Source organism: Procambarus clarkii, chromosome 91 (assembly GCF_040958095.1).
Source record: "Procambarus clarkii isolate CNS0578487 chromosome 91, FALCON_Pclarkii_2.0, whole genome shotgun sequence".
Taxonomy (NCBI): Eukaryota; Metazoa; Arthropoda; class Malacostraca; order Decapoda; family Cambaridae; genus Procambarus; species Procambarus clarkii.
The window spans coordinates 5251160-5278737 of NC_091240.1; the positions used below are offsets into that span (position 1 = coordinate 5251160).

At 38.9% G+C, this 27578-nt stretch overlaps 2 protein-coding genes and 1 pseudogene across 2 annotated transcripts in view; all 3 read left to right on the forward strand.

The window, feature by feature from the left end:
* Positions 1 to 27578, forward strand: part of LOC123773959 (zinc finger protein 493) — a 177940-nt gene that overhangs the window by 31316 nt on the left and 119046 nt on the right. The gene's annotated exons all lie outside the window — the stretch shown is intronic.
* On the forward strand, positions 13728 to 14732 carry LOC138359520 (zinc finger protein 235-like). The gene has a single exon (XM_069318857.1). The coding sequence runs from the start codon at positions 13728 to 13730 to the stop codon at positions 14730 to 14732; it is 1005 nt and encodes a 334-aa protein (XP_069174958.1).
* On the forward strand, positions 15281 to 16807 carry LOC138359472 (zinc finger protein 681-like; annotated as a pseudogene).

Here is a 27578-nt window from a genome sequence, read left to right on the forward strand (position 1 = left end):
AACTCGTCTTGCAAAACAACAACAACAGCACTGTCATCGGAGGTGTCAGAGACCAGCAGGAACGCTTGTTAATTGAGCGAAAGCTCGTCCGTCGAGACAAATTTTCTGCAAGTGGCTTGCTCGTTACTTGAAATGCTCGTAACTTTAGTCACTTGTCACTCGAGGTTCCACTGTACAGTACTTGCACAGTAATATTTGAGATGGGAGGGGAGGCCTTTCACATCAGGATGGATTAAGAATGAAGCCTAGATTTGGTCCCTACTCCTGGATTTTTTCTTATGTCCTTCATAATGGTATCTAAGGTTCTGGCAAGAGTGCTAGAAAACCCACAAGGTTCATTCTCAAGTCAGGAGACAGGAGTTGTTGATGTTTTAGATTCAACTACTCTGAACAAAAAGTTCCAAGTAGCACGGGCTATGGTGAGCCCATAGTGGGCTTACCTGGCACAGAAGCGGGGCTGTTGCTGGGACAGGATTGATTGATGATTGATGAGGATTAAGCCACCCGAGAGGTGACACGGGGATGAATAGTCCGTAAAAGGGACAGGAAAGGACCAATCAGATTTACTTTATACTGCTGGGAGCCCAGGTACATACAAATAGGTGAGGGGTGAGGAATAAAGGTAAGAGGCATAGGTCAATAGCCTATACCTACAAAGAATTATCAGGAGTAGTGGGCATGGCATTTTGGGAAGTGACATCATCATTGATATCTTTGCCTTCCAGTCTTGCTTTCACTCTCATGGTGGGGTAGATTGAATAGTTCTGATATTTGTGTATTTATGGTGGGTTGTTCGATTTTTATGTGAAGGGCCTCATGAATTTGTAATCTTCCATCTTGGGTTTTGTCTGATATGCTGGTGTTTTTATTCAGCATTTGCTGAATAAAAAGACTTGCATATTAGACACACACCTATATATACTTATATATTTTATGTTATTGTATAAAAAAGAAGGACAGTACTTCCAGGAACGCACATGTATTGGTCATTAGGCTGTCTTCAGTTTTCTGCTTTTCTTATACAGTATTCATGAACCGGTATTATAAAAGACATTGTTATTTTTACCTTACTCGTCATCTTCGGTTTTGCTACCTATATTTTTCAAGTACAGGTATTGTATTGCATTGTTTATACTTTTGGTGATGTGTTGATTTACACAAAAGTATGTTCTCAAGTAATTTCTTGTTTCATTTTCCCTTCATGGTTATACATTTTCACATTATTCATCACACCTTAATTTCTTTGTAATTTACAGAGACCTATATACAGTGTGTGTGTGTGTATGCCATATATGTACAGTATGTATATATATAGGTACATATATATATATATATATATATATATATATATATATATATATATATATATATATATATATATATATATATATATATATATATATATATATATATATATATATGTCGTACCTAATAGCCAGAACGCACTTCTCAGCCAACTATGTATGGCCCAATTTGCCTAATTAGCCAAGTTTTCATGAATTAATGCTTTTTCGACTACCTAACCTACCTAACCTAACCTAACCTAACTTTTTCTGCTACCTAACCTAACCTAACCTATAAAGATAGGTTAGGTTAGGTTAGGTAGGGTTGGTTAGGTTCGGTCATATATCTACGTTAATTTTAACTCCAATAAAAAGAAATTGACCTCATACATAATGAAATGGGTAGCTTTATCATTTCATAAGAAAAAAATTAGAAAAAATATATTAATTCAGGAAAACTTGGCTTATTAGGCAAATCGGGCCTTGCATAGTAGGCTGAGAAGTGCGTTCTGGCTATTAGGTACGACATATATATATATATATATATATATATATATATATATATATAGGTACATATATATATATATATATATATATATATATATATATATATATATATATAGGTACATATATATATATATATATATATATATATATATATATATATATATATATATATATATATATATTATACATACTGTAATTCTAATCATAATGCAAGAAACCTCTAATATACTAAGGAATTTATTTTTGCCGGGGGGGGGGGACGTCTTGGTCTTGGCCTTATTGAATACTGTATCAATTGATAGAGATCTAATGAGGTTGGGACTAAGAACTGTTGGCTAACCTGCATTGTTTTGGATATCACAAAATTATCTCCCTGAAAGAAAAAAATAAATATAAATGCTTCTAAAAGTCTTTGCAAGAAGGTACTAAAATTATAGGAGTAGGAAAAAGTGCTACTGGTGCACTACCGCTCACACGATGAGTAAGGGGTTCACAACATTTTAACTAGCCGCCTCTGGCAGCACCAATCAAAATGGTGAGCTACTGGAACCCATCCTCGGACTATATGCTCGTCTAAACTGCGGCTGAGCCCAAAGAGACATTCCTAAATGTTAACGCACAGTGCTGTGTAATAAACAAATTTGCTTTTTAAAGTATAATTACTGTAATATTATATATATATATATTGCAATTTTATGGATGGTTAGGCCTAGGGTTTTTAGGTTACGTGTTTTGGTTTTGTCAGCATTTTTCTATCTGCAGTATGTAAGTAAAGCACCTAGAGACGTGGAACTCGAGATATTGTATAAGAAGTGAGTAAAGCACTTTTTGAAATATTCAAACAATCAGTTGAGCATGTATAGTGTGTTTCAGAATAAACGGCTGCTACTGGATAAATGAGTATTTAGACAATGTTTTATAAGAATCTGTTGATTGCTGAAGTGCAAAGTTCACTGGAATTTGAGGCAGAAGGTTCAATTCCTAAATCTGAAACAGCTGCCTCAATTTTTTTTTTTCATGGCTCATTTCTGAGAGGGCTCCTATTAGTGACCTCTTTATGCTTGCTTGCTACCCGGCAAGCATCACCCAATTCAATTCATGCCACGCCAGTATAATTCACATAAGCCTGTTTGAGACCAGGGACCAAAACCTGACTCCCTCCAAAGAGGTACATGATGCAGGGAATCACAGATCAGCCTAACCAAGAAAAGACCACCAGAAAGTTGGCGAATGAAAACATATAAACAGCAAGATAAACAATGCATAGAAAATGGAACAGCAAAGACCAAGATTCACCAACCACTTCATGGTAAAGCAATTCTCTCGTTAGTTCCACCAACCTTGACATCTCAGTCATATTGCCTGATTCTAACATCTAGGATATTTGCTGTTATGCTTCTTTTCCCACCCCAGTGCCCTTCGGGTCCTGGTGTTTCAGATACTGTGCAGTAAATGCTGGCCATCTTGGACTCAGTTTTTGTCCTTTGGGTCCATTTGTTTGTTTATTTGTTCTTTATGTTAGTGTTTGCTTTATGATACATCTACAATGGTGCCTCGGTTAACGAATTTAATCTGTTCCGGCACTGAGCTCATCATGTGAAATGCTTGTCTTGCGAAACAACACTGTTGTCAGAGGCATCCGAGAACCAGCGGGAACGCTAGGAAGCACCATGTGGTTTTCTCGTCGACCAAGTGGAAGCTCATCAATCGAGACAAATTTTCTGTGAGTGGCTCGCTTATTACCTGAAATGCTCGTAGATGGGGCTGCTCATCACCCGAGGTTTCTCTGTATATTTATGTCTAACTGGTTACGTGGACTCTGATCGTGTTCCTAGATTTATCATCTCTAGGTGTTCTCTGGTGTGCCCCTTGCCTGGCCAGTTATCTTCTTTAGTAGGTTTGGGTGACTGTTTCTGAGAGGCCCGCTTCCAGTTGGATGGTGCCTTGCCCATAGATGACCTCTGATTCCTTTGCAAGGCTTTGTGGATCAGGACAGACTGGGTTTTCATTTAAGGGTCACACATTTTGTTTGTGTGATCGTTATATGGCATGCCAGTAACACCCTTAACTGCTGCATTTTTCCCTAGGCTGTTTTCAGTGAGTGTTTACAATTTGCCAGCAGCACCTGTGTCATATGTTCCTGCTTAGTCTACCCTTCATGAACCAGCAAGCCCTTTGCAGTTTTTGGATAGTTTGTTATGGCCCAACCCTCAGATTCTGCCCTCAAAGGGTGTGAATTTGATGGATGTGCTTCAGTTTTGTGTTTTCTGATGGCATTTTAACTGCCTCCATCATGCTAACTGTTGGGTGGGAGATACATTCCACCCTGAGGCCTACAATGTTTGTGTCCATTGGATCTCTTTTAGCTGAGACTGCTTCTAAGGACAACTTATCAGGAGACTGCTATTTTATAGGTCAGATTTGTCTGCATACTTAAGTTGCAACTTAATGTTAACGTGGTTGCCCCCGGTGTCGGCCTCTTTGTTTTTTCAGGATCTGATCTCTGGGCAGTTAATATTTTCCACTTGTTCCAAGTTTGCTCCTCCTCCTCCTCCTCTTTCCCTGGCCCAGGCAGGTGTTATTCAGTGGGCCCGGGGAGCCTCTCCATTTACTCCCAGTTCCCAAATGTCTGAAGGTTGCATAATCTGGAGGTGATGATACAGTACAGGGTACTGCACTTTAGGCGTGTTTGGGCCTTCTCAGGGGGACTGCCTCTTCCACTTAAAGGGTAATGGTAGTTGAGACACTGCTTCCTGTGAAGGATTTATTGCCTTTCTATGTCTCAGGGATTTCATGGCTGCTTTCCCTGTGGGAAGACATTTTTCTTTCTACATCTGACAAAGATCTTGGCTCTGCCCCAGTGTCCCATTCCTGGGACAACCCCGAGTTCAGTAGCTGGACACCTTTCCATCTTGATTGGTTATTCCTGTACTTCCCTATGAGGAGTGGTATTTGATAAACATGGAGGGTTGTTGTAACCCCCCCCCCCTTCCATAATTTGAGATGGATTCCTTGATGGTTCCCCATGTGTGTGTTTCCGGGTTCGAGTATAGTTCCTGGAGGCATTGTATGTTCAGAGGTTTCTCAGTTCTGGGCTTTCACCCTCACCGGTGCAGTCAGCTCTTTCTTGATTCCTTCTTCAGAATCAGGACCTTGCATCTTTTATGGATTTGTCTTCTTTTGAATGCTGGTCAGCCGCTTCATATTAGTTGCTGCGCGAGATTCCTGATTTACTCTGGCTTACAAGCAACCTTTACATATTTCTTTGGAGGTCTGGCATGACTTTTGCTGTACCCAAATGCTCAAGTCAAGTGAGGTGAGTTCGGTCTGTCATGTATTTTTGTGCAGTGCTGCCTTTGCACTACTTCAGGCTTGCATGTTTGTGCCATCCTTCCCTTAAGATGTTGGCAGCTGCATGTTCAGTTGCCTTCACTTTCTGTACCTGATGTTGTGGTTCCTGATTCATGAACCACTAAGTAGTTTGTGAATCTTGGGCCTTCGCTGTCCTATTTTTCTATGCTTTGTTTATCTTGCTGTTTGTATATTAGGTTTACCCACCTGTCTGTTGGTCTTTTCAGGGTTAGGGTAATCTACAGTCCATTGCTCCATGGGCCTCTTTAGAGTGGGCAGGTTTTGGCTTCTAGTCCCTGGTAGGCTTTTATGACATGCAAGGGCCTGGCATTAATAGAACTGGGTGGAACTTGCCAGGTAAGTAAGCACCAAGGAGCACCAAGGTCCCTTCAGAAAGTTGCATTTCATTACCTTCAACACCGGTATTTTGAAATGTTCATGAAGTGCAAATATGTACTGTACATAACCGACCTTTTCACTTTTATCAATATCAGTTCTTCCTCATCATTAAACATCCATTGTTTTGTTCAAGGTAGCCCTTAAGTTCATCTATGGTATCCCTTGACTCCACTTTGCACAGGCACTGGGTCGTTGTACTCCTCTACAGCTTCGGTTGACTACATCACCATGTTTATTATTTTATCTTCAGTCATTGTTCCTGTAGCTGGGAGGTCGTCATCACAGGAAGCAACTCATCCTGTTATTCCACATTTAATACTGCCTCTCTCCCTTCTGGGGACTCTATATGCTCCACATAGGTAAGAAGTTCGTCTTAATTCTTCTTTGTCATTTTTTTTTCAAATTCTTGAAAATCATCATCATCATCATTATTATTATTATTAGCAGTCACAGTGGCAGGTTGAGTAAAACAGGTGATGTGGACCAAAGTTTCTGCCATGCATTTTTCGTAGCTGAACTGTGGATATCTGCCCCATCTCTAGCTATTACCCATATGGCTAATTTGATAGTGGTGGTCATATCTTTACTCATGTAATTGTATTGTTTCTTATAGTGGTATTTGAAGACAAGATGTGATATTTGAAGGCAAGCAGCTAACAATAATGTTTTTTGCTTTTATTAATTTTACACTTTTAGATGCTTTGGAAAATTATCTAAAAACGGCACAGCTATTTTGTTTCCTGGAAGGCCAATCTTTTTTGTAGCATGCTCTCACCTCAGGCACAAAAATCTTCAGTCCACTCTTGAAAAATATCTTGACTCATCTTTAAACATGGCTAGTCCTTATAAATTGCAGGTAGAGGCTTGTTTACTGTACTTTCATTGTCCTTGGATTTGGGATTTTACCAATCACAAGCAGGTTGCATTCATACATTCGTGCATCATTAGGACAGCACAAACCTGTTTGTACAGGTTTGTGTAAAGCACAACCTGTCTTAACTCAACATGTTATCTGTAAAAACCATCGGTTTCTTCAATGTGCACCAGTATCTCTGGAAACTACCCATCAGTATATGTCTGTATTGTTAATTTATTCAAGAGATCATTTTTCATTGCTTATGATCTCCAGAAATGTGGCGATGCTCAGTTGCAGTAGCAGGTGTCGGCAACTGCCTCTCACTTGATGCGTTGGTATGTCTTGATACTATGGCAGTTTTCAAATACACTTAGCCAGCTAGATGGTGACTTTAAATATTGTACTATGTGGGCTTGAAGAATTGTTTCTATTTGTTTACTGATTACTATATTGACATAAAGCTGATTGCCTGATAATTAGAAGACTAATTTCCATTTTTATTTTTGGTGTGACATAAGTTTCCACTCTTGTGGACTGGTTCCTGTCTTGAGAATGACTTATAGAAAGCTGTAGTCAAAGATGTCACGATTTAGTGCTATGAGTATGACTTCTTCAAAAATGTTCATAAATCAAAGAAGTTTGTTCACTGTTTAGTAATGATGATGATAAAAAATTTATTGTAAATACAGAAACAAAACTAATCATTACCATCTCTTCTTCGTCATTTACTAAATCACTATTTCTTGCTGCTAATGGATGAATAGACTGAAAGAGAACTATCTTCGTTATGTAACCTTAAAATTCTTTGGGTTTGCTGTGATATTTTTTGTGAGGCTGATGGTTACATTTGCTAAATCAAAAGAGTTTCTCTGTTGTGTGCCTTAATGTTTTTAATTATATTCTGTTAATTACTTTTTTCTTGTAGGTTTTAGTGAGCAAAGTCTTTTGATGTAAGGCATCTTTATTTAATTATTTTATTGTTCTGACTTGGCAGTGACACCTAAAATGTTTATTCTCTTTTTATGTTTTCTTAGTTATTTATGTTTTGGGTTATAACTCTAAATTTGGTGTTTTAGTGCAGTAGTGAACCTTTCATCATACAAAGGCCATATTTTGCTTGGGAAAGATTTCATAAGGCCACCCATTGTATTACGTGCTCTATTATTTAAGTACTGTATATAAAAAACATGCTTGCAAATCAAGTTTCATTACTGTAAATTACTTTTCAAGGCTGCACTGAGTACCATAAAATGCAACACAGTTCCCCATCCTTGTTCTCAAGTATAAAATAAAACAAAAGGTTTATTAATAATAGCACGATGATGATGCTGAATATACAAAGGTTTATGAACATTTCAGCATTCCTCATTTATTTTTCAACTTAAACAAATATTATGAAACTATGTACTGTACACATGATTGATCTATACAGCTTTAAAAAGAAAATTAAGGAAATTTTCATAACTCTGTATCTGGTAATATGCAAAGCAAAGTGAAAATATACACAAGCAGAGCAATAATTATCTTGAGTGATTGGGTGGTTGGTTGGGGTGATCCTAATTAGTTCCCTGATACTTTGGTTTGTCACCTGATAAACTCTGCCTATACTGTAATCATGTGCAAGAAAATAAATTGCAATTCTGGAATCAGATGACATGTTTTAATGTTAGTGGAATGGTAAAGTGTAAATAATATATATATGCTGTACACCCCTGCCAAAAAAGGGGAAGGCAGACAAAAGAGTTAAGGACCAAGCCGAATCTAAAGCCTGGGCCAGCACAGCCCGCCAACAAATGAGACAGACCAGGAAAAATGCTGCCACTGCCTCCCAAACAAGGGGAGCAAGCAACTTGGACAGAGCCACTGAAGCTGGAACCACAGGCAACAAGGCAATGACACATCGGGCACCAACACTAGAACATCTAAGCCATTACTGAGCTGGTCAGAGAACAGCTCAACAACTGCCCAGACCTGCAAAGTGATTGCCAAGTGAGCAATAGCCATATGATCCTCCACAGTGAGGGCTCCTGGAGCAAAGGCTGCTGGATATGGAGCTGTCACCTGCCCACATCCTTTGGAAAAACTGGAGCAAACTATTGGCTCTCATACAGCACAAAGGAAACACCACCCAGGAACATCTGAAAGACAGAACCTACTTCCACCACTCAAGTGTCTGGGTTTGACAAAAGTTATCCCAAGCCCCCAATGAAAACAGAGGGTTGTCAGTAAGCCAATCCAATCTCAATGGAGGCTAAGTCTAAAATGAAAGTACGGTCCTAATCCCACAGGTGAAACCAAAAGAGGTCTACCTGAGCCAAAGCAGGCACAAGGTGGGACAATGGAAACCTCTGGAAATAAAACAGCCACAGAACCTAGTGGGACATTGAAGTGCACTCCTGGGGGTGGAGGTGAACAGCAGAGAAATCCAGTTCAAACATGACCAAAAGATAAGATCCTCCAACTTGAGCAAAACACCATCTGCAAATGGATTCAGAGACTGAAGGGTTGAAGGGTTCTCAGGGGACTGAGGAGGGTTTCCGGATGCCTTCCTCGAGCTTCCCATCCAGCTCCAGAGGTCACATATGCAGACCCTGGAGGAGAGCTGTATTCCACACCTGATGCCCAAGGTAGGAAGGCATCATCCCAAAGTAAAGGATAAGAGCAAGACAAACCCCCAAGAAGTAGAAAGCTTCGAATCTTTGGCAGGAAACGACAACTCAATAATCTCTACATTGAAGTGGATGGGGCAGACTCTGGGGCAGCTGCGCTTCACCCAAAGCTAGACCCCTGCCCAGACTCTGAAACCCTCAGATGTTTTGAAACTCAATGAAGGGGGAAGAGTGTGGCAAACCACTCCAGCTGGGAAATGAGGAAGGGCCATCTTTGAATAAGTGGAATTCTCTAACCCTTCCAACTCAGAATTTTTAAACATCATAGGGACTAACTCTGGAGCATCCACTTGAACACCAAGCTGTAAACCACTAACATGGTCAAAATGAACCCATAAAGTGGCTGGTTCCTGATAAGCCTCCTGTCCTGAGGCAGGCTACAATAAAATAAAGACGAATGCAAATATCATAGGTCTCAGGGTTAAAGGTATCACTGGCCCTACAGGCAGCATGGTTGACAGAATGACTGTCGGCATCCTTCAAACTCGCAAGTAGCTAGTGCCAGGTTGATCCATATTGAAACATGTTGAAGACCCATAGGGCTTACCAGGGCCTGAAGTAATACCCAAGCAGAACACTTAGGTACTAGGGATACTTGCCAAAGGAACTGATGGTGATTGCAGACCTGAGAATAAATATGGCTGTGAAAGGCACAATGGCATAACATACAGATTTAGACAAGCATGCAAACCCTAATGCACCCTACAGCAAAACTCCAAATGCTCCAACCATAGAGTCTTTCCAAAAGAAGTCAGAGACACTTGTACTGCCCAAATGAGGCACCCTGCACAGCAATACGGCCTCTCTGAGAGCAAACTCTTGGACTCACTAGGGAAGTCAATCTGTCAAGAGCAGGGACAGTGGCAAAATGAATGCCCAATGAAGGGTATCCCTAAACATGTGCAGTTCAAGGCGAAGAATAAACCAAGTTCACAACAAACGAGACTTCAAAAACATGCTCTTGAAGAAAATACCAATGTTGGGAACAACACACAAGCAAATGGCCCTCATAGAACAATGTCCAAAGGATGGCTTACACTTATCTTTAAAAAACCTGGACTTGCTAAAGTCAGTGACTCTTTGAGGTTTGCATTCAAGGACATCATTGACAGAACTGAGGTTATGATGATATGGAAGCCAGGAGCGCCAATGGTGCTGCCACCTAAGAGTGGTCAGCCATAACTGGTGGGGGTCATTCTAGCTATTGAAAGAATCATTTGCGAAGTCGTTTGCTGGTTTGTTTTCTGTCTGTGAACCTTCCAGTTCTCTGTATTGTTTTGCTTACTTCTGGATGTTTTGTTGGTGAGGGTGATTATAACAATCCTGACGCTAGTCCCGGGTACAATATTCAAGACTCCTAAGGCTGATGTGCCTCATCTGTGTGGAGCTATCTGAGTAAGATGGCTTCGTGGAGTTTACCATTCAGCTACCTTTAGAAAAGTATTGAAAATCCATAAGGATGAATCACATGTGGTGATTTACGTACAGGAGGAAATTGCAGATAGCAACTGGAACAGTTTAAAGAGTTAAATATCTTAGAAACAAATTAAGGTTGATATGTATTGTACTTTATAGGTAAGTTTAAGTTTCCTGAGCTACACAATTGTTTTGGTCTAACCTTAAACTACATTTAAATAATATTATTGGAGTAAAAGTCATTGTGGCCATGGAACAGTTTAGCTATGTGCACTTACAATCACCATAGCATGCCATACATATTACATTATTATATGTACACAAAATCAATATTCTGCATAGTAATTGTGAACATTTGTACTGTATACACAGTATATCCTAAGCCATGTAAGAGCTTCATGATTTTGTTTTATTAATTGTTTACAAATATTGACAAAGTATGCTAAAGGGTAATCGTAGGGGGTGATGGGTTAGACGTAGCTGGATGGTGAGATGTAAGAACTGGAACATACGTTTATATTACAGTATATCTAAAAATAAGTGTTTGCTTAAAAACCAGAATAGTTACAGTACTAAGGTATCTTAAAGAATACATTGAAGAGGCCTAGTTATGTAGCTTTATACTTTAGTCATTAATTAAACACCATAAGTACAGTACTGTATTAAGAAATGTGGATGTTATGAAGGGTGCATGGTGCTGTACGTGGGAAAGATGAAAGAAAGAAAGATTGTTAAGGATATGCCACCATAAGCTTAGCATGGTGCCAGGGTGTAGCACCATGCTAAGTATCCACTCTGATACTGATGGAACTTATACACACAATATACACGCAAGTTCACTAAGATTCTAAGTAATTGTTCAAAAAACAAGTTCTTACACATGAAAAATAAGAGAGCAGGTCACAATTGTTTAGTTTGTACTGTATTTTGCCCACTCCATGACTACTTTAGGGAATATAACTATATGCCTACAATGATCTTCAGTTACAAACATTAGTGACCCTGTGTGATGTGAAAACATTCAAACTTTTTTAATAGCTGGATATAATACTGTATACATATTTTTAAAAAATAAAAATGATTAATTATTACACATCCTTTCTAAAGACTTGTCACATAAGTTTGTTTGAACTCACTGACCACATTGTAAAGGCCTCAAAATAATGATACGGTGCAGATGGTCTCAAACATTGTTTGACTCTAGCGGCTCACCTTTATAACATGGTTAACATACTTTGGCAGCAAAACTATTTTAAAAATAATTATAGAGTAATAGAATATTTTGTAAGACTGCTGTGCAAGTTAAGCTATTGGCTTTGCATTTTGCCATAATGTACACTGTACAAACTTAGCCTGTAGATCTCTTGTTGAATTCCCAATAAATTTTGAGCATAATGAATGGCTTCTAAAATAACTAAACTGCTTTAAATTTCCACTATTCAGCTATGTACTGTATATATGATGCAAAATTACATTACTGTTTCCTGGCTATGTTTTCTACCACTAGAATGTAAAGGCTTGACGATGAAAGGACAACTTGTATGCTGTTCCTGAAGTTTCTTACCTTCATATGAAATACAGGTGTAGTCTGTATTGAAAAAAATTATCATGTTAAACTAAAAAAGTTTTCTGCTTCTATGCTCTGAGCTATTTCATACTTTCTAAACATTATACAGTAAGAATTCAGAAGTGAGGGAAAATTAGCTTCTTGTTTTAATTTACAAACACCACAAAGGTTAATACCTTTGTATTAATACTACCAGAATATCTGCATTTGATACAAAAATATTTTTCCAGAGGACACTAGAAGTAAATAATATACTGCATAAGATTATTACAGTGAACTTGAAAAATATAAAGAAATAAAAATAGGAGTACGGTACTGAACCTGGCACTTCAAGTTACAAAGTTGATCATTCATGAGTTCCGTTGCTGTAAATTAAGAGGCTGAAGCTATAAAAGTAGCAGTTCAATAACCATCAATTTTTCGGGACCCACTGGCAGTTGAATAAACCAAATTAGTGGCTATTATAGGGTAGATAGATGGTGATAATTAGTATCAGTTGTTTTCTGTTGCATTCCTTGACAATGTACACAATCTACACCAGGACTATTATATATGGTAAAAGTTAAGCAACCTGCAAAATTGATGAGGAACATTTAATGATTGGAGAGTGTCGATCTTGGTCCAAAAAATTATTTAAATCTTTAGAATAATACTGTATTGCACAGAAGAAACATGATTGTATTTCTTACATCAATTATAGCAATATTCATATCAAAATGCATATCATAAAAGCATTACTGGAATAATTTTGCAAGTGGCAGTCATTAAATGTTTCTCATAAATTCTGCAGTTGTTTAAATTGTGGGCATTGTCAAGGGTTCCAATAGAAGGCAACTGGTAGTAATTATCATCTATCTACCCTATAATATCTACCAAGTTGGGCTCTTCAACTGCCAGTGGGTACTAAAAATTAATGATTAATGACCTGCTACTTTTATAACTTCAGCCTCCTAATTTACCGCAACTGAATCAGCAAATGAACACCTTTGTAACCTGAAGTGCCAGGTTCAGTACCATACTCGTATTTCATTTCATTATATTTTTCAAATTCACTGTAATAACCTTATATATTATTTACTTCAATTGCCCAGTTGTCTGTAAATTAAACAAGAAGCCAAGTTTTCTCACTTTCTTAGTCTAACAAAGCAATGTTTTTTAGCTATCTCACATGAATTTAAGAAACTTTAGAAACACTATACAAGTTGGCCATTATCTTCATCAGGCCCAGTAGTAGAATACATTGTCATGGAAACAGTAATCTAAGATGTCTGTATTACCAGCTGATAAAGATAATTGTATTTAATACTAACATCTCTCACCTCAGTGATGTAGTGAAAATCTGCAGAGCCATGATCATTAGAGCATTTTCCTTATGCCTTATTTTCCTTGAGGCTATTACACAGTTTGTGTTATAAGATATCAAACAATTCTAATTAATAGTTTATTACACTACTTCACAATATTTTCATGTTATGTATACAAATGCAGTATTTGTTAACTTTAGATGGCTAACATATGTTCTCTCTTCCAGGAACATGGACGTGGATACTCCTCCTGGAGATCAAGACAGAATTGCATCAATAATGAAAATGAGAAAAGTGATCACTATATGATCACATAAAAAACTAAATTTTACTTTTAACATAAATAATTAAATTATATAAAATATATACCTCATAATGGAAGGATTGCACATCCCGTACCCAGGAAAATTTCATAAAGTAAGCCAAACAAATGCTGTTGGAACACAGACTCTTATTCATCATCCTCCAAATTTTTATGGACATTATCACATCCAAGAAAATACAGTATCGATTAAGGAGCCAACTCACCTGCTAGATGGTGAGAAGCCATATGAGTGTGAGCGATGTGGTAAGCGATATGCACAAAAAAGCCACCTCACCAGCCATATGCAATGGCATACCAAGGAGAAGAACTTTGAATGTAAAATATGTGATAAGAGATTTAGTATGGAAAGTCACCTTAATGGGCATATGCTAGAACACAGCAGAGAAAAAAAATTTGAATGTGAGATATGTGGTAAACGATTCACAATGGAAAATTATCTAACAAGTCACATGCATGTGCACATTACCGAGAAGAAATATGAATGTGAAATTTGTGACAAGAGATTTGCAATGCAGAATCATTTGAACAGCCACATGCTTGTGCACTGCATGGACAGGAAGTATGAGTGTGAAATATGCAGGAAACGATATACACAGAGAAGCCATCTGAACAGCCATATGATGAAACACAGTAAAGAAAAAAATCACGAATGTTTATTATGTGGTAAGAGATACAACATGGAAAGTCACCTTAAAAGTCACATGCTTGTGCATAATGATGAGGACAAAAAGTTTGAGTGTGTACTATGTGGTAAGCGATTTCACATGGAGGTTCAGCTGAACAGCCATATGGTTGTTCATAATGAAGATAGAAAATTTGAATGTTCTCAGTGTGACAAACGATTTCCCTTGGAACTTCACTTGAACAGTCATATGCTTGTTCATACTAGTGAAAAAAAGTTTGAGTGTTCATTGTGTCATAAACGGTTTACAATGGAGAGTCATCTCGTAAGTCATATGCTCGTGCATAGTGAAAAGAGGTTTGAATGTGAAATATGTGGGAAAGATTCAATATGGAGAGCATCTCAACAGTCACATTCTTGTGCACACAGTTGAAAAAAACTTGAATGTGAGGTATGCAACAAACGATTTGCAATGGAAAATCATCTTACAAGTCATATGCTTGTTCATAGTGAAGATAAAAAATTTGAATGTCAAGTTTGTAACAAAAGGTTTAATATGGAATGTCACTTGACAAGCCACATGCTTGTACACAATGAGGACAGAAAGTTCGAATGTGAAATGTGTGGTAAGCGATTCAACATGGAGAGTCACCTTAACAGTCATATGCTTGTCCATAATGAGAAAAAGTTTGAATGTCCGCTGTGCCCTAAACGATTCAACATGGAAAGTCATCTCCGAAGCCATAATGCTTGTTCACAATGAAAAAAAAGTTTTCTTGTATGTTATGTGCCAAACGCTTTCATATGGAGAGCCACCTGAACAGCCACATGCTCGTGCACAGTGAGGATAAAAATTTTGAGTGTACTGTTTGTGGTAAGAGATTCACTATGGAATGTCATCTTAACAGCCACATGTTAGTACACAGTGAAGAAAAGAAGTTTGAATGTGAAATTTGTAGTAAAGATTCAACATGGAAAGTCACCTGAACAGCCACATGCTCGTACATAATGAAAAGAATTTGAATGCCCTCTATGCAGCAAAAAGTTCAACATGGAGAGTCACCTTAATAGTCATATGCTTGTGCATAGTGATAAAAATTTTGAATGTGATGTTTGTGGGAAGCGTTTCAGTCAGAGCAGTCATCTTAATAGCCATAGATTTATGCACAGTGAAGAGAAAAAGTATGAATGTCAGGTATGCAGGAAAACGGTTCTCACAGGAAAGTCATCTTAGTAGCCACATGTTTGTGCATAATGAAGAGAAAAGATTTGAGTGTGATGAATGTGGAAAACGATTCGGTCAAGAAATTCATCTAAACAGCCATAAGTTTACACACAGTGGAAGAAAGCAGAGTTCCAGCAATGGGGAAAGCAAGTGCAGAAGAATCACATAAACAGCCATAAGTATATGAGTGATGAGGAAAAAAAATATGCATGTGATGAATGTGGAAAAAGATTCATTCATGAGAATCATCTTATGACTCATAGGTTTGTACATACCGAAGAAAAGAAATTTGCTTGTGAGGTTTGTGGCAAGCGGTTTTCTCATGAGAGCTACCTTTGCAGCCATAGGTATGTGCACAGTGAAAAGAGATTTGAGTGCACTCATTGTGGAAAGAGATTTACACAGGAAAGTCATCTTAACAGCCATAGTTTTGTTCATACTGAGAGGAGAGAGGAATTTGTAAAACAGATTCCAGTACAGCAGAAGGATCAGAACAGTCATGTAGTGGTGCAAAATGACAAGAAACCATTTGAATGTGATGCAGATGGGAAACTGTTAATTCAACAAACATATCAGCCACCATATGCTTATGCTCAGTGGGAACATGTACGAACATTGTGGTCTCTGTAATTAACAGTTGCAAAAATTTTGCTAAAACATTTTTATTTAGCAGTAATGAAGTGATGTATAAAATTTTATTTGAAAATATTTCTAGTTATAAAGAAATTTAATTGATTCTCTAAATAATAGAGTAATTTAGAGTGATTGTATCAAGAGGTTAGGTGTGACAAGTGAGCACTAGATGCGGATTTAACAAGTGAGCACTAGATGAGGATGTAACAAGTGAGCTCTAGATGCAGATGCAACAAGTGAGCATTGGTTGCGGATGTAATGAGTAAGCATGTGATACGGGTGTAAAAGTGAGCACCTACTGTCAGGTTTGACAAGTGTAAGATTGCATGGTTGTTGTTCAGTAATTTATCACTGGAGGATATTCTGAATATTAATGTGGAATAATTACTTATTTAAGGTAAGATATTAGCTCTACTTTGCTACTTTGTGTAGGTTTCTTGTAGTCGTGTGTGTGATTGTATGTAACCAGGAGAGCAAATCTATTCACGTATAAGGTCAGATCAGGGATAAAACTGAACTTTGTAGACTTACTATGTATAATATTTACACAAATATATGTCACTTAAAACAACAACAACATAACCTGTCAGGGACCAGGGGCTTGCCTGTTTGGTGGAATTTGTTGCACCTTAATATATCCAGTTGATTAGCAGCCCTTTCTTTCATAATTACAGTACTAAGTTTTAACACTGCCACTGTTCAGCTGTTTGTTAACAAAGCATGTTCCTTTTGGAGTGCCTGGTGAATAAACATTCCAGTGTGTAATGCCTATTCATTTTGGCAGCCTGATTCATAGTACTCTTCCCATATTCGGCTACCATATGAGTAATATTGGTCATTGGAGAGTAATTTTGTGTTAATAGCTAACTGAATTCATCCGGGTTATTATTTGGAATAAAGCTGTTAGTCAGTGTCATGTCCTATTTTAGTTGCACCAATACTGTACAGTAGAGTCGTAGTAAATATGACCTAAATTGGCTTCATATGGCAACTCGAGTTTAGAAGTCAAAATATAACAATTTGAGTGTTTTGGTCCACTGGGGGAGGCTGAGTGTCTCTATATTGGAGTCTGCTTTAGAGTACAAATTTTAGTCACTTTACAAAGGTTGGCATGTTCAAAAATAATTAATTAAATAAAGGAAAACTAAGAAAGAAAATGATCTATAATTCAGTTCAGAGTTAGTAAATTTCCAGAGTACAACTTTGCCTCCACCAGCTTGTAGAAATCAAATTGGTTCACAAATATTCAGCCAAGTGAGGAGATATACCCTCTGTCCTCACTCGGTCTGTGAGTGAGCAAACCAATGAATGGATTGGCTTGTAAACACTTACAGTCCGTGTACTGTAAGTGGGTTGCTTGCCTGTATTGGTACTGTGTCCATAACAAAAAGAAATAGAGCCAGATACTATGCAGTCAGACATCAACTTATTAAATATAACATGTACGGTAACTTATTTTATGTAAAATATTGATAAGTGTAATGTTAAGAAGTTCCATTTGAATATACAGTAGTTTCCCCTGATGTTCAGAAAGTGTTATGCTCAAATTCATTTCATAACAAGTGGAGAAACTCTTTTCTTCTGCATGTTTTCATTCTAACTCAGAAAGTGTAAGTCACTTGACAAAATAGGTATTTCTTTGAAAAAGAAAGTGAAAATACAGTATATTTATGTATGAAGTAGAAAAACTGTTACTATACATAAATTAAACTTTTTTTTGTTTGTTTGATGGAGGGATGATGAGGGGTAACCCTAAAGTTTTACAGTCAACTCAACTCCTCCAATACAATTACAAGCTAATATTTCTATATTGCGGATCACATATTGATTTGCTTTTATTTACCTTTTGCTTCTGCCCCAACTCATTAAATCTTATTAAATTTATGGAGATCTGCAAGCAAAAGACTATTTAAAATTAAAAATCTTGGGCAGGGGTGCAACAATTTGAATAGAGTTCCTTCACTCTTTTGCACCTGAGGAATTATGAGTCTGGATGCATACTGTTTGGCAAATTACATTCCGGAATAAAACACTTGGTTTTTGGCTTTAAAATGAGCTAAGGTGCAAAACATTTAATTCTGCAAAAATCAAAACAACAAAAATTATCAATGGTAGTGGAAAAACAATATTTTAAAACTCAAATAATCATCAGCACTTTATCACATAATGCAGTATTTTGTCTTCAGGAAAGGTAATCTGTTATAACCAGTACTGTACTGTATACCATTGTCCAAGGCAGGAACTTGTTGGGCTTTTTGAGGTCCTTTTAGCCAAGGGGCACGCTGTTCGCATGACCTGACCCAACAGTATTGATTCTAACTGACCAAATGCTGAACACACTATCCTCTGTGTTACACAATACTAATGGTTCATGAATCTCCAGCCAAATGTGTGAGATATTCAGTCTGTGCTAGTGAATCTAGAACCATGAATGAGTTTGCTCGTAAATGCTGTACTTCCAGTCCCTGCACTGTGAGTAGGCAGTTTTTCTCTACTGCTGACCAAATCTATAAAAAAAATTATAGATCCAAATACTGTACAGTCATCATCTTATTAAATTAATATAATATAACATAATTTATGTAAACTATAGATACTGTATAGGTAAATTAATCATTTAGAATTGTAATTACAGTACATTGAAACTGACATGCATTCAGACATTTAACTTCATATTGTTTGTACTGCATCTGGCAAACTCCTGTGTATAATCTGCTAAATTGCAGCAAATTGGACGTTCTGATTATTTTTACAAATATCAGAGGTGAATAACTTGTAAATTTGGGATTTATTACATCAATTAACAACCTTTTGTTTGGAATTGTTTACAAGTATTTCATTTGTTTATCTGTGTTTGTGTAGCCATATTTTCCTCTTGTTTTAAGCTCTACCCACTTTAGCACGTAACTCAAAACTGTTATACCTCATACTAAAATATATATGGATGGAATGCATTCCCCCAGCTTGAAAAATTTAGAATATCCTCTGAATCGTTAATCAATTTATTGGTTTTCTCCTTCATTACCTTACCATACTGTATACAGAACCGATAATCTTCATAAGAAACTTACTTTTTAACTTTCCGAGCAATTCCACTAGGATGCTCTCTTAAGATAAGATCATGAAATGTCCCATCAGACAGGATCATGACAGGCAGGTAAGAGTGACATTCTGCACTGTCACAATAGTAATCTTTTCAAATGTTTCTATTGGGTGATACTGATGCTACGGAGGCACTTCAGAAAAGCTCAACCAGAGGCACTTGAGAAAAGCTCAACCCAGCTAAGTGACTACAAAAACAAAGTATTTCCAAGCCCTACTTGTCATCACAGAGACCACCAAGGAGTGCTGTAACCAAACTACTAATTTCCCACTTGCCATCAGATAATCCCTACCCTGGAAACACAAACCGAAACTGTCTCTATTTTCCGCTTGTTACAACTTGTAATAAAGTTGTTACATCTTGGCTTAACGTGTTTATGACGTATTAGAAACGTTGTTACAAACTTGCTATATTGGTTGTTATAACTGGTTAGGAAGTGGTAAAACTTGTTCGAGACGTTGTACCAACGTCGTAGTTTCGGTGTGTGTTTGGCGGGTATTGCATTCCAGATCCTCAGCCTTACAAACCCTATCATAGTCTTCATGGTGATTAAATTCTTTTCCCAGCTACATTCCAGGTGGGTTTAGCGAGTTGCCTGCACTTGTGTCTTCCTTGGCAGCAGTTGCTACTTTGACCTAGCTGTTTACTCTCCTTTCTCTTTTTTGCCTGCTGTAGTGGTCAACATTTTAATAGCTTGTTTCACTTACAGATGCACAGTGTTAAGTCAGTTTCAGGAATTTGTATGTACTTCCACTGTTACATTTCTCATCCTTATCATTCCTGCTTTTCTTTAACGAAAGATTTAGCAGGTCAAGGGTAGTGAAAACCTTTATCCATTGAACCAATGTTTCCAGCTGAAATTTGCTGTTTCCTCTACCTCTCGAGGGAGATGGCAGGTTGTGTTTATTTCTTTTGGAATCTTGGTCTGAGCAGTGTTCTCAGGAGGCCAGTTATCCATGCATGGAAAGTTGTTGCCTCTGACACTCCCATATTTACAAGTAGACAGTCCATGCTGTTTGAATAGATTTCTACTGGGAAAGCTTGTGACCACCCTTTCAACTGCCCTTTTCCGGTAAGCCTACCGATGGAATAATATGGCATTCCCCATGATGCAAGTTTTATTTATTTATATATTTATTTATTTATATATATACAAGAAGGTAAATTGGGATTGTGAGGATACATAGCATAGTAATTACATTCTTGTAAAGCCACTAGTACACGCAGCATTTCGGGCAAGTAGGTCTTGAACCTCCAGTGTTCATGAATAAACTTTGTGTAGTTACTGCAGAGCTGGGTTCAGCTTTTCTCCATTGCCTCCCTTGCATCAATATAACCCAACAGGGATGTTTAACTATGAACCCTACTTTCTTGAGGGAGGGATCATAGTCATTCATTTTGGGTTCTTGCTTAGGGTGTTTATAGTGAGCTGTTTTCACATGAGCAGATGATTATTGCCCCTACCACTCCCAAAAATGTAAGTGAGCAGTCCCTGCTTAATTTGGGAAATTCTTGGTGGAGGCAACCTATGGCTCTTTCACTAGCCCTTTCATGGTAGCACCACCAATGGAGCAGTGGCTGGTTCAGCCAAGGTTCCCAGCACTTCTCTTTATAGCACTAATTTTCCCCAATTTCCCTCCCTTCTCATGCTGATGATCAGCCCCTGGTGTTCCATGAATAGTTTAAGCTGCTGCTGATTTTCACATGTGGAGTTTATAGAGAGGATCTATCACCATTCTACCTCATAAAATATTTTCAAATTCCTCTTGCCACTAGTGCAGGAACCTTATGCCAAACCCCTTTGTTTCTTATTGTTGAGGCCACTAGGGTTAGTGGCCCTCAGGTAAATCAGGTATGGTACTGCTCTGGCAGGTTCTCTTTAACTCAGTTTTGGGTTAGACTTTTCAAGTCTCCCCTTTCTCAAACTATGTAATATCTTCTTTCAAAACTGTTCACTTCATTTGCCATTGTTGTCAATCTATTTTCCCCACAGGATGTTGGAGTTTTTGTTTCTTGACAGATTTCAAGTACTGTATCTATGTCATACAAGGACTTTACCCTAAGATGCTCTTGTTTGCCTTAGGAATGGAAAACTGGGCTAGTAAACATCATGCTTGCATTTGGAGTCCTGGCTTTAGATCAGTGGGCATTTGTGCATCTTCATAATAATTATAGCCTCTTGGCCAAAATTTTACTTCTTCAGGCAGAGCACTATTTTGCATTGGGCCCAGTTTGTCTACAATCAAGTACACCATACACTGCCTGTTGCAGCCTAATGTTAATTACAGTCTCCTAGACAGAGTTAGGCTATATCACTCTTCCTTAATCCTCACATGCTGGTGCCCTGTACTAAGGTCTGTATATCTCAGCTTCACATAGTCATCAAGTTTGAGTAATCTGCAGATTTATTGCAGGCTGCATAAGCTTCAAAAGTTTGCCACTCACGGCATTCTTCTTGTTGATATTCTATTCTGACATCGAAGCCCAAGGTTTCTGATGGGTCAGTCACACCTTTGCTTCACAATACCTTCCCAGGATTCCTCAGCTGCACAATTAATATGTTGAACTTTGATTGCTCTTCAGACAATGAGTGTACCACCTTTTGTGAACCAAGGGCCCTGCAATAGCTTTTTGGGAACTCCTCTCTACAGCACAGGCTAGTTCCCAATTCATGTTCTTTGTAATTTTAGCAGCAGCTTTGACCTTAGTCTTGCATTAGGTGCCATCTAAGTGTCTTTGTGCTCACAAATCAATCTTTGAATGAATGTGAATTTATATCTGCTTTCTGAGCATGACACTCAGATGCTCCTGTTTCCTCTTGAGTCACTTATTTCCCTGTATACTATTTTCTTTTTATGTTAAAGTTTAATGAAGTTTGAGGCGAGGGACTTGGTGATAGCAATGGTGCTGCCATTTGGTCACAGAGAAGAAAAGTGTGGCCAATTGTGAAATTAGCAGTTTGACAAAAGTACTGTTTTTAAGTACTATACTTTGTAATGCCATGTAGGGCTTGGAAAGGCTTTCAGTACTATATTTATAAATTAACTTTTTTTAGTCACTCAGGGCTGGGCTGTACTTTTTTCCAGTGCCCCACTAAAATCAATATGACCTGAAAGAGATGTTTGTGAAGATCATTGCTGTGTTGGTACAGAATGTTATGCTGCCCTTACTTATGATTATGTACAATGGGAAATACAGTACAATGGTCTTGCCTGAAAAAGCATCTGAGTGCCTTTCTAAGAAAGTAGATTTTCAAAGCCTGATTTTTATAACAAAGCATTTGTTCAGCCACTAATTCATATACATATTATGTAAGTGGTTATCAAGTGTACATAAAGCATATAATTACTTTCCTCGAGATACTGTACAGTACATATGGCATACACATAATTGACATTGAGATTTTGGGTAACTAAATATTTATACTGTAATTAATGAGTCTTAAATCGGGTTCTGAAGAGAGGTTGATTTTGGAGTTCTGTGATACTTTCAGTGCTAATACAAGTCCACTGCAAAGAAAACAAGAATTTCGTTTGGTCAAAAAAACTTCTTGGTAGTTGGTGATCTGTAATTTCCACAAAAATATAGGATTATAGGTACATATACCTTGGCAACATTAAATTAATATTGGCCACATCTGAATCTGATTTTGTTAGAATGTAATAAGTTGTGTTTGTTTATACACAACAATTACAAATACAGTACAGAGATCAAAGTCATGTCATTCTACTAATTACATATGATCCCATCAGCCCATAGTTTCCCTCAGCCCAATGCTGTACTTCCCTTCAGCCCCATAATTTCCATCACCCAATACTTCCAAATAGCCTCATACGCCCCACAGTTCCCATCAGCTCCATAATTCCCATCAGCCATAGTTCCCATCAGCCCCATAGTTCCCATCAGCCCCATAGTTCCCATCAGCCCCATAGTTCCCATCAGCCCCATAGTTCCCATCAGCCCCATAGTTCCCATCAGCCCCATAGTTCCCATCAGCCCCTAGTTCTGGGTAGTTTATGTTGTTTCTCAGAGTGTGTTAATATGACACCGTTAGTCCAGAAGGGACCTAGAACGATACACCTTCACGCTAGGACTTCACTTTGGGTACTTGCATTGTGTATATGTTAACTTTTATGTAAAATAAGAAAGCGAACATATAGTACTGCTTAATAAGAACGTAGGGACAATTAGCTAGTTGGTGTAGTTTACAAACAACAAAAAAATGTCAACTTTATTGTTGCGGGATGTTCAAGTACTCTATTGCATTAGCACAAAAGATTATTGTAAATCAATGAGCTAAAAACTGAGATAATTTAGATTTTTAAAGTAATGTTGTCTTGGCAAAAGATGCTCATTATTTCACATTAATTTTACAACAAAAATAATTAAGACAAAGGCATTCATACCTGAACTTCCTAAAACCAAAGTATAATAAGTTTCCATCTAAAGGTCTCTTTTAACTTGTGTACATTACTTCTTATGTTAAATAAACTTTTTATATTACATAGAAAATTTTGTCCTTTTTTGTATTTCCTGTTACATAATTTTACCGGCCGGGCTCTGGGAGTAGAAGAACTTCCAAATCCCTCTCCAGAGGTATGGGGAGCAGAGATATGCTCCGGGTAACTTACAAATATTTGCACAATAACACAAATATAAACTACAAATAATACAGTAATAGTACAGTACTTGACTAGAGCATGTGGCATGTAGAAAAACACCAAACTGAGAGTAGAATTTATTGAAGATAACATTTTTGCCTGTAAAAACAAAATGGCTGTCAGCACTTTGATATCTTTTTTTTTTCAAGCAGCATTTCTTGGTTAATGACAACTGTTACTGAATTAGACTAAACAATGTTAATTCTGTCCATTGAAGCATATATTATGGTTTTGCCATGTATATTTTGTTTTCTTTCTCAAGGTTTCTATTCTAAAGACTGTATTGAGAATACAGTGTGTCATTATATTGATATGAAAATTATTAAAATACTATGCCTAAGGACTAATCCAACAAAATATACACATTTTTAAACGTCAATATGGCACCATTGCAAGTTTTATTTTTGTAATATACTGTACAGTATTGAGAAAGGCTCATCATATTGACTTGATTCAAGTAACATTGATGTAATTAACAAACTTGTCTTTATTATTAGGCAGTGGAGCTGAATAGCAATAATTCCTGGATTACCCCACGTGGTTGCTTCCTAGTTATCTTATCTGCCCGTGTGGTTAGTGCTTCAGTTGTGGATGCTCTCCTCTTCAGTTTACAACTACCGTACTACACTTTCACAGCTTAGTCCCCCGCAGCTGCAAAGCGATGGACTTGTGCTCTTAAGTATTAATGCTGAAGGTCTCAGTTCTCAGCTCATGCAGGTTATTTGCAAGATCCCATAATTTTCGAGGAGAATATGACCATGGCCGTCTTTTACAGGGTTGGAAAGACATTCAGTTCTCTGCTTCCAGGATATTTAGGCGTTTACATGGTGGTATGGTAGTGCCCAGCATACAATCACCTACCCCCTCTTGTTCTGTATATCCTAAATGTTCATTATTATTTTTAATTTTATTAAAATTGTGTTTGTTGGTATGTTGAATAAAAGTGTGTGTTTCCGGGGGGGGGGGGGAGAGGGGCCGAATCGAATCCAAGACCCTAGAGCAGGTAAGCAGGAAATAGAAGGCTGGGGCGAGGATGCAGAAAACTTGAGCAGGGAACAGAGTACAAGTCGAAGGCAAAGGTGGTGGTCATTGGAGGTTAAGTAGTAGCAGGTCCTGCAGCTTGAGTAGAAGGTTCAGTGAGGGGGGGGTGTACAGGGTCTATGACGCGATGGTAGTAGATGGTTCTGAAGAATGCACGGTGGCAGACTATGCAGCTACAGGGATGGTGGGTGGGGCTGCAGCAGATGTCGGATGTGAAGGCGTCGGTTCCAGGGCTGCTTCCTCCACTGTGGCTGTTGGAACAGGTATTGCAGCAGTAGACAGTAGATCTGTGAGCGCGGCAGCGTTCAGAGGCATGAGTAGAACTTGTAGCTGGAGTAAAGGTGGTGTAGACTTCCTACACCAGGCAAGTCGGAAGGCCACTCGCAGCATAGAGTATGTTCAGAATCCTTACATATTCCTGGTAGCCAGCAATCTTGTCTCCACCGTAGTTAGAGCGTCCACCGTATTGTGTGGTGAGTAAAGGAGCTGGTATCTGCTGTGGTGAAGGCTGTGATGGGGTGGTGGCGACGGCTAGGGCGGTGATGGCTGGTGGACTGGGAGCTGGGCCCCCCATTGGCTGGGTTATCTTCTTGAGGTTATCTTGCTGTGTTGTAGCTCTTTCTCCTCCCGGGAGCTCTGGAAAAGTGGCGAAGAAGACTAGATACAGGATAAGACACTGTAAGGGGCGAGCAGGGACGTGGGGACAGAAGGTGAATAAGTGGGGGGAGAGGAAATGCTTAAGGAGAAAAAGAGTCAGGGCTTGACCCAGCTGCTGAACATTTTGTACACTGCTTTACAACAACACACGAAGAGCACGGCAAGGGAAGCACTGGGCAGTGCAGGCACACTGCAGCAGTGCAAGCGCTCTTCAGGTCGTGAGTATAAGAAGCTAACGTGAAACGAGGTGAGACCCTTGAGTCGCTGAAGAGCGTAGACGACAATACAAATCGTATGAGTGACATTTATTTATTTATCAAATACATTAATATACATAATAATTATGCAGTATAAGAAGTGAGAATGTAAATATGAATAATATTAAAGGAGAATAATATTTCATTTACATAGGCAATGTCAGCAAAGCTGTGGTATCAAGTGTGATAAGGAGGTGTGGTGGTGGCCAGCAACGGAATGGATGTTGAATGACGATGGTGCTCGCGAGCGGCGTTGGTGGTGGAGGCGGCAAGGCACCTCGAGTCTTCAATTTTCCGGATTTCTTCCTTTTGACACGGGCGGCGATTGGAGATGGCCGTGATCACCTTTCGACACGTGGTCACCTTCGCAGACGAGACAACGCTTGACTTAATTTAGCCCAGCAGACGGTGTAACGGTGGTCTTCCGTGCAGATGCTGCACTTGGTGACGCTTTCCGTGCATTTCTTGGTAGAGTGTGTGTGTGCACTGGTAACATTTTAGACACTGTTGTAGATCGTAGACGCGTTCCTTCTTGATCATGGCTGGTGGAATCTTGACTCCGAAGCACTTGAGCACTTGTGCGGCAGCAAGGTCCGCATGGGTGATTTCAGAAGTCAGTTTCATGGTCGCGAGGGTTCCGGGGGTGCGACCGAGGATATAAAGATTGATTGCTCTTGCAGGAGGGTTCTCAGCTTCGATTGCACCCACAATAGCCTGTCCAAGTGGTTGGGCACCATTACTTTCCCCCGTCCCATCTCAAATCGTTATCCTGACCCATTCCCAGTGCTATATAGTAATGGCGTGGCGCTTTCTCCTGATAAATCCCTTCCGTTCCACAATAGCTTGGAGGTCGCGGTTGGAGATCCAATCGTTGGTTCTCCTGATGATAACGGATCTCTTAGCAAGGAGCCGTTGAGAGAAAATTCGGCTGATAAGCGCTTTTTCAAGGTCGGTGCGAGTAGGAAGTGTTTCGAAGTGGTCGATGTTATTCTCCTGCGAGTAAAAGAAAACAACATTCCTCCCCCTGGCGAAAGTCGATAGGTGTGACGTTGGTAATGGTGGAGATGGTTTGCAGCGTAACAACCATGCGTTCACGCTTGGTGAACGCATGGTTGTTCAGGAAGGTGGTCTTCACTCTCTGAAACATGGTACCAGGTGACTGGTCCCATATGGCACCCCCCCCCCCCCCCCCTCAACGGATCGCAGTGGTGTCGGTCGTGTGGAGATACTCTGGCTTACCGGTGTTTTACCCGACAATGCTCATTACTTAAGGAGGCCCTCCTTCTCCCGAATATTCAGGATGAAAGTGGGGCTGACCTAGTGTAATGCGCCTTGCGACTATCACACGGTGTGGGCTGTGAGAGCGGACATGTTCGTTCTTGTGGCGAGCGTGCAGAAAGAAGCTTGTGATCTGTGATCATTGGGGGAAGTGGTATTGTGTAGATGATGAGGTTAGGGGGTAAAGCGTAATGGTGATAGGGGAATGGGAAAAGGAGTAGGTTGGATGAGGGGGTGGGGAGGAAGGGGTATTGGGGGTGTGTATTGGTGATAGGGGGGAGAAAGGGTATTGGGGCTGTGTATTGGTGATGGGGATGGAGAGGAAAGGGGGGTATTGGTGGTAAATACTGGTGATAGGAGGATGGGAGAAGGGGTGTAGATGATATGTATTTTTAATGGATGGTGTAAAAATTAAGATAAGTTA

Bases quoted from the DNA above. Each gene is read 5' to 3' on its own strand.
- LOC138359520 (XM_069318857.1), top strand. From the start codon at position 13,728: ATGGAAGGATTGCACATCCCGTACCCAGGAAAATTTCATAAAGTAAGC.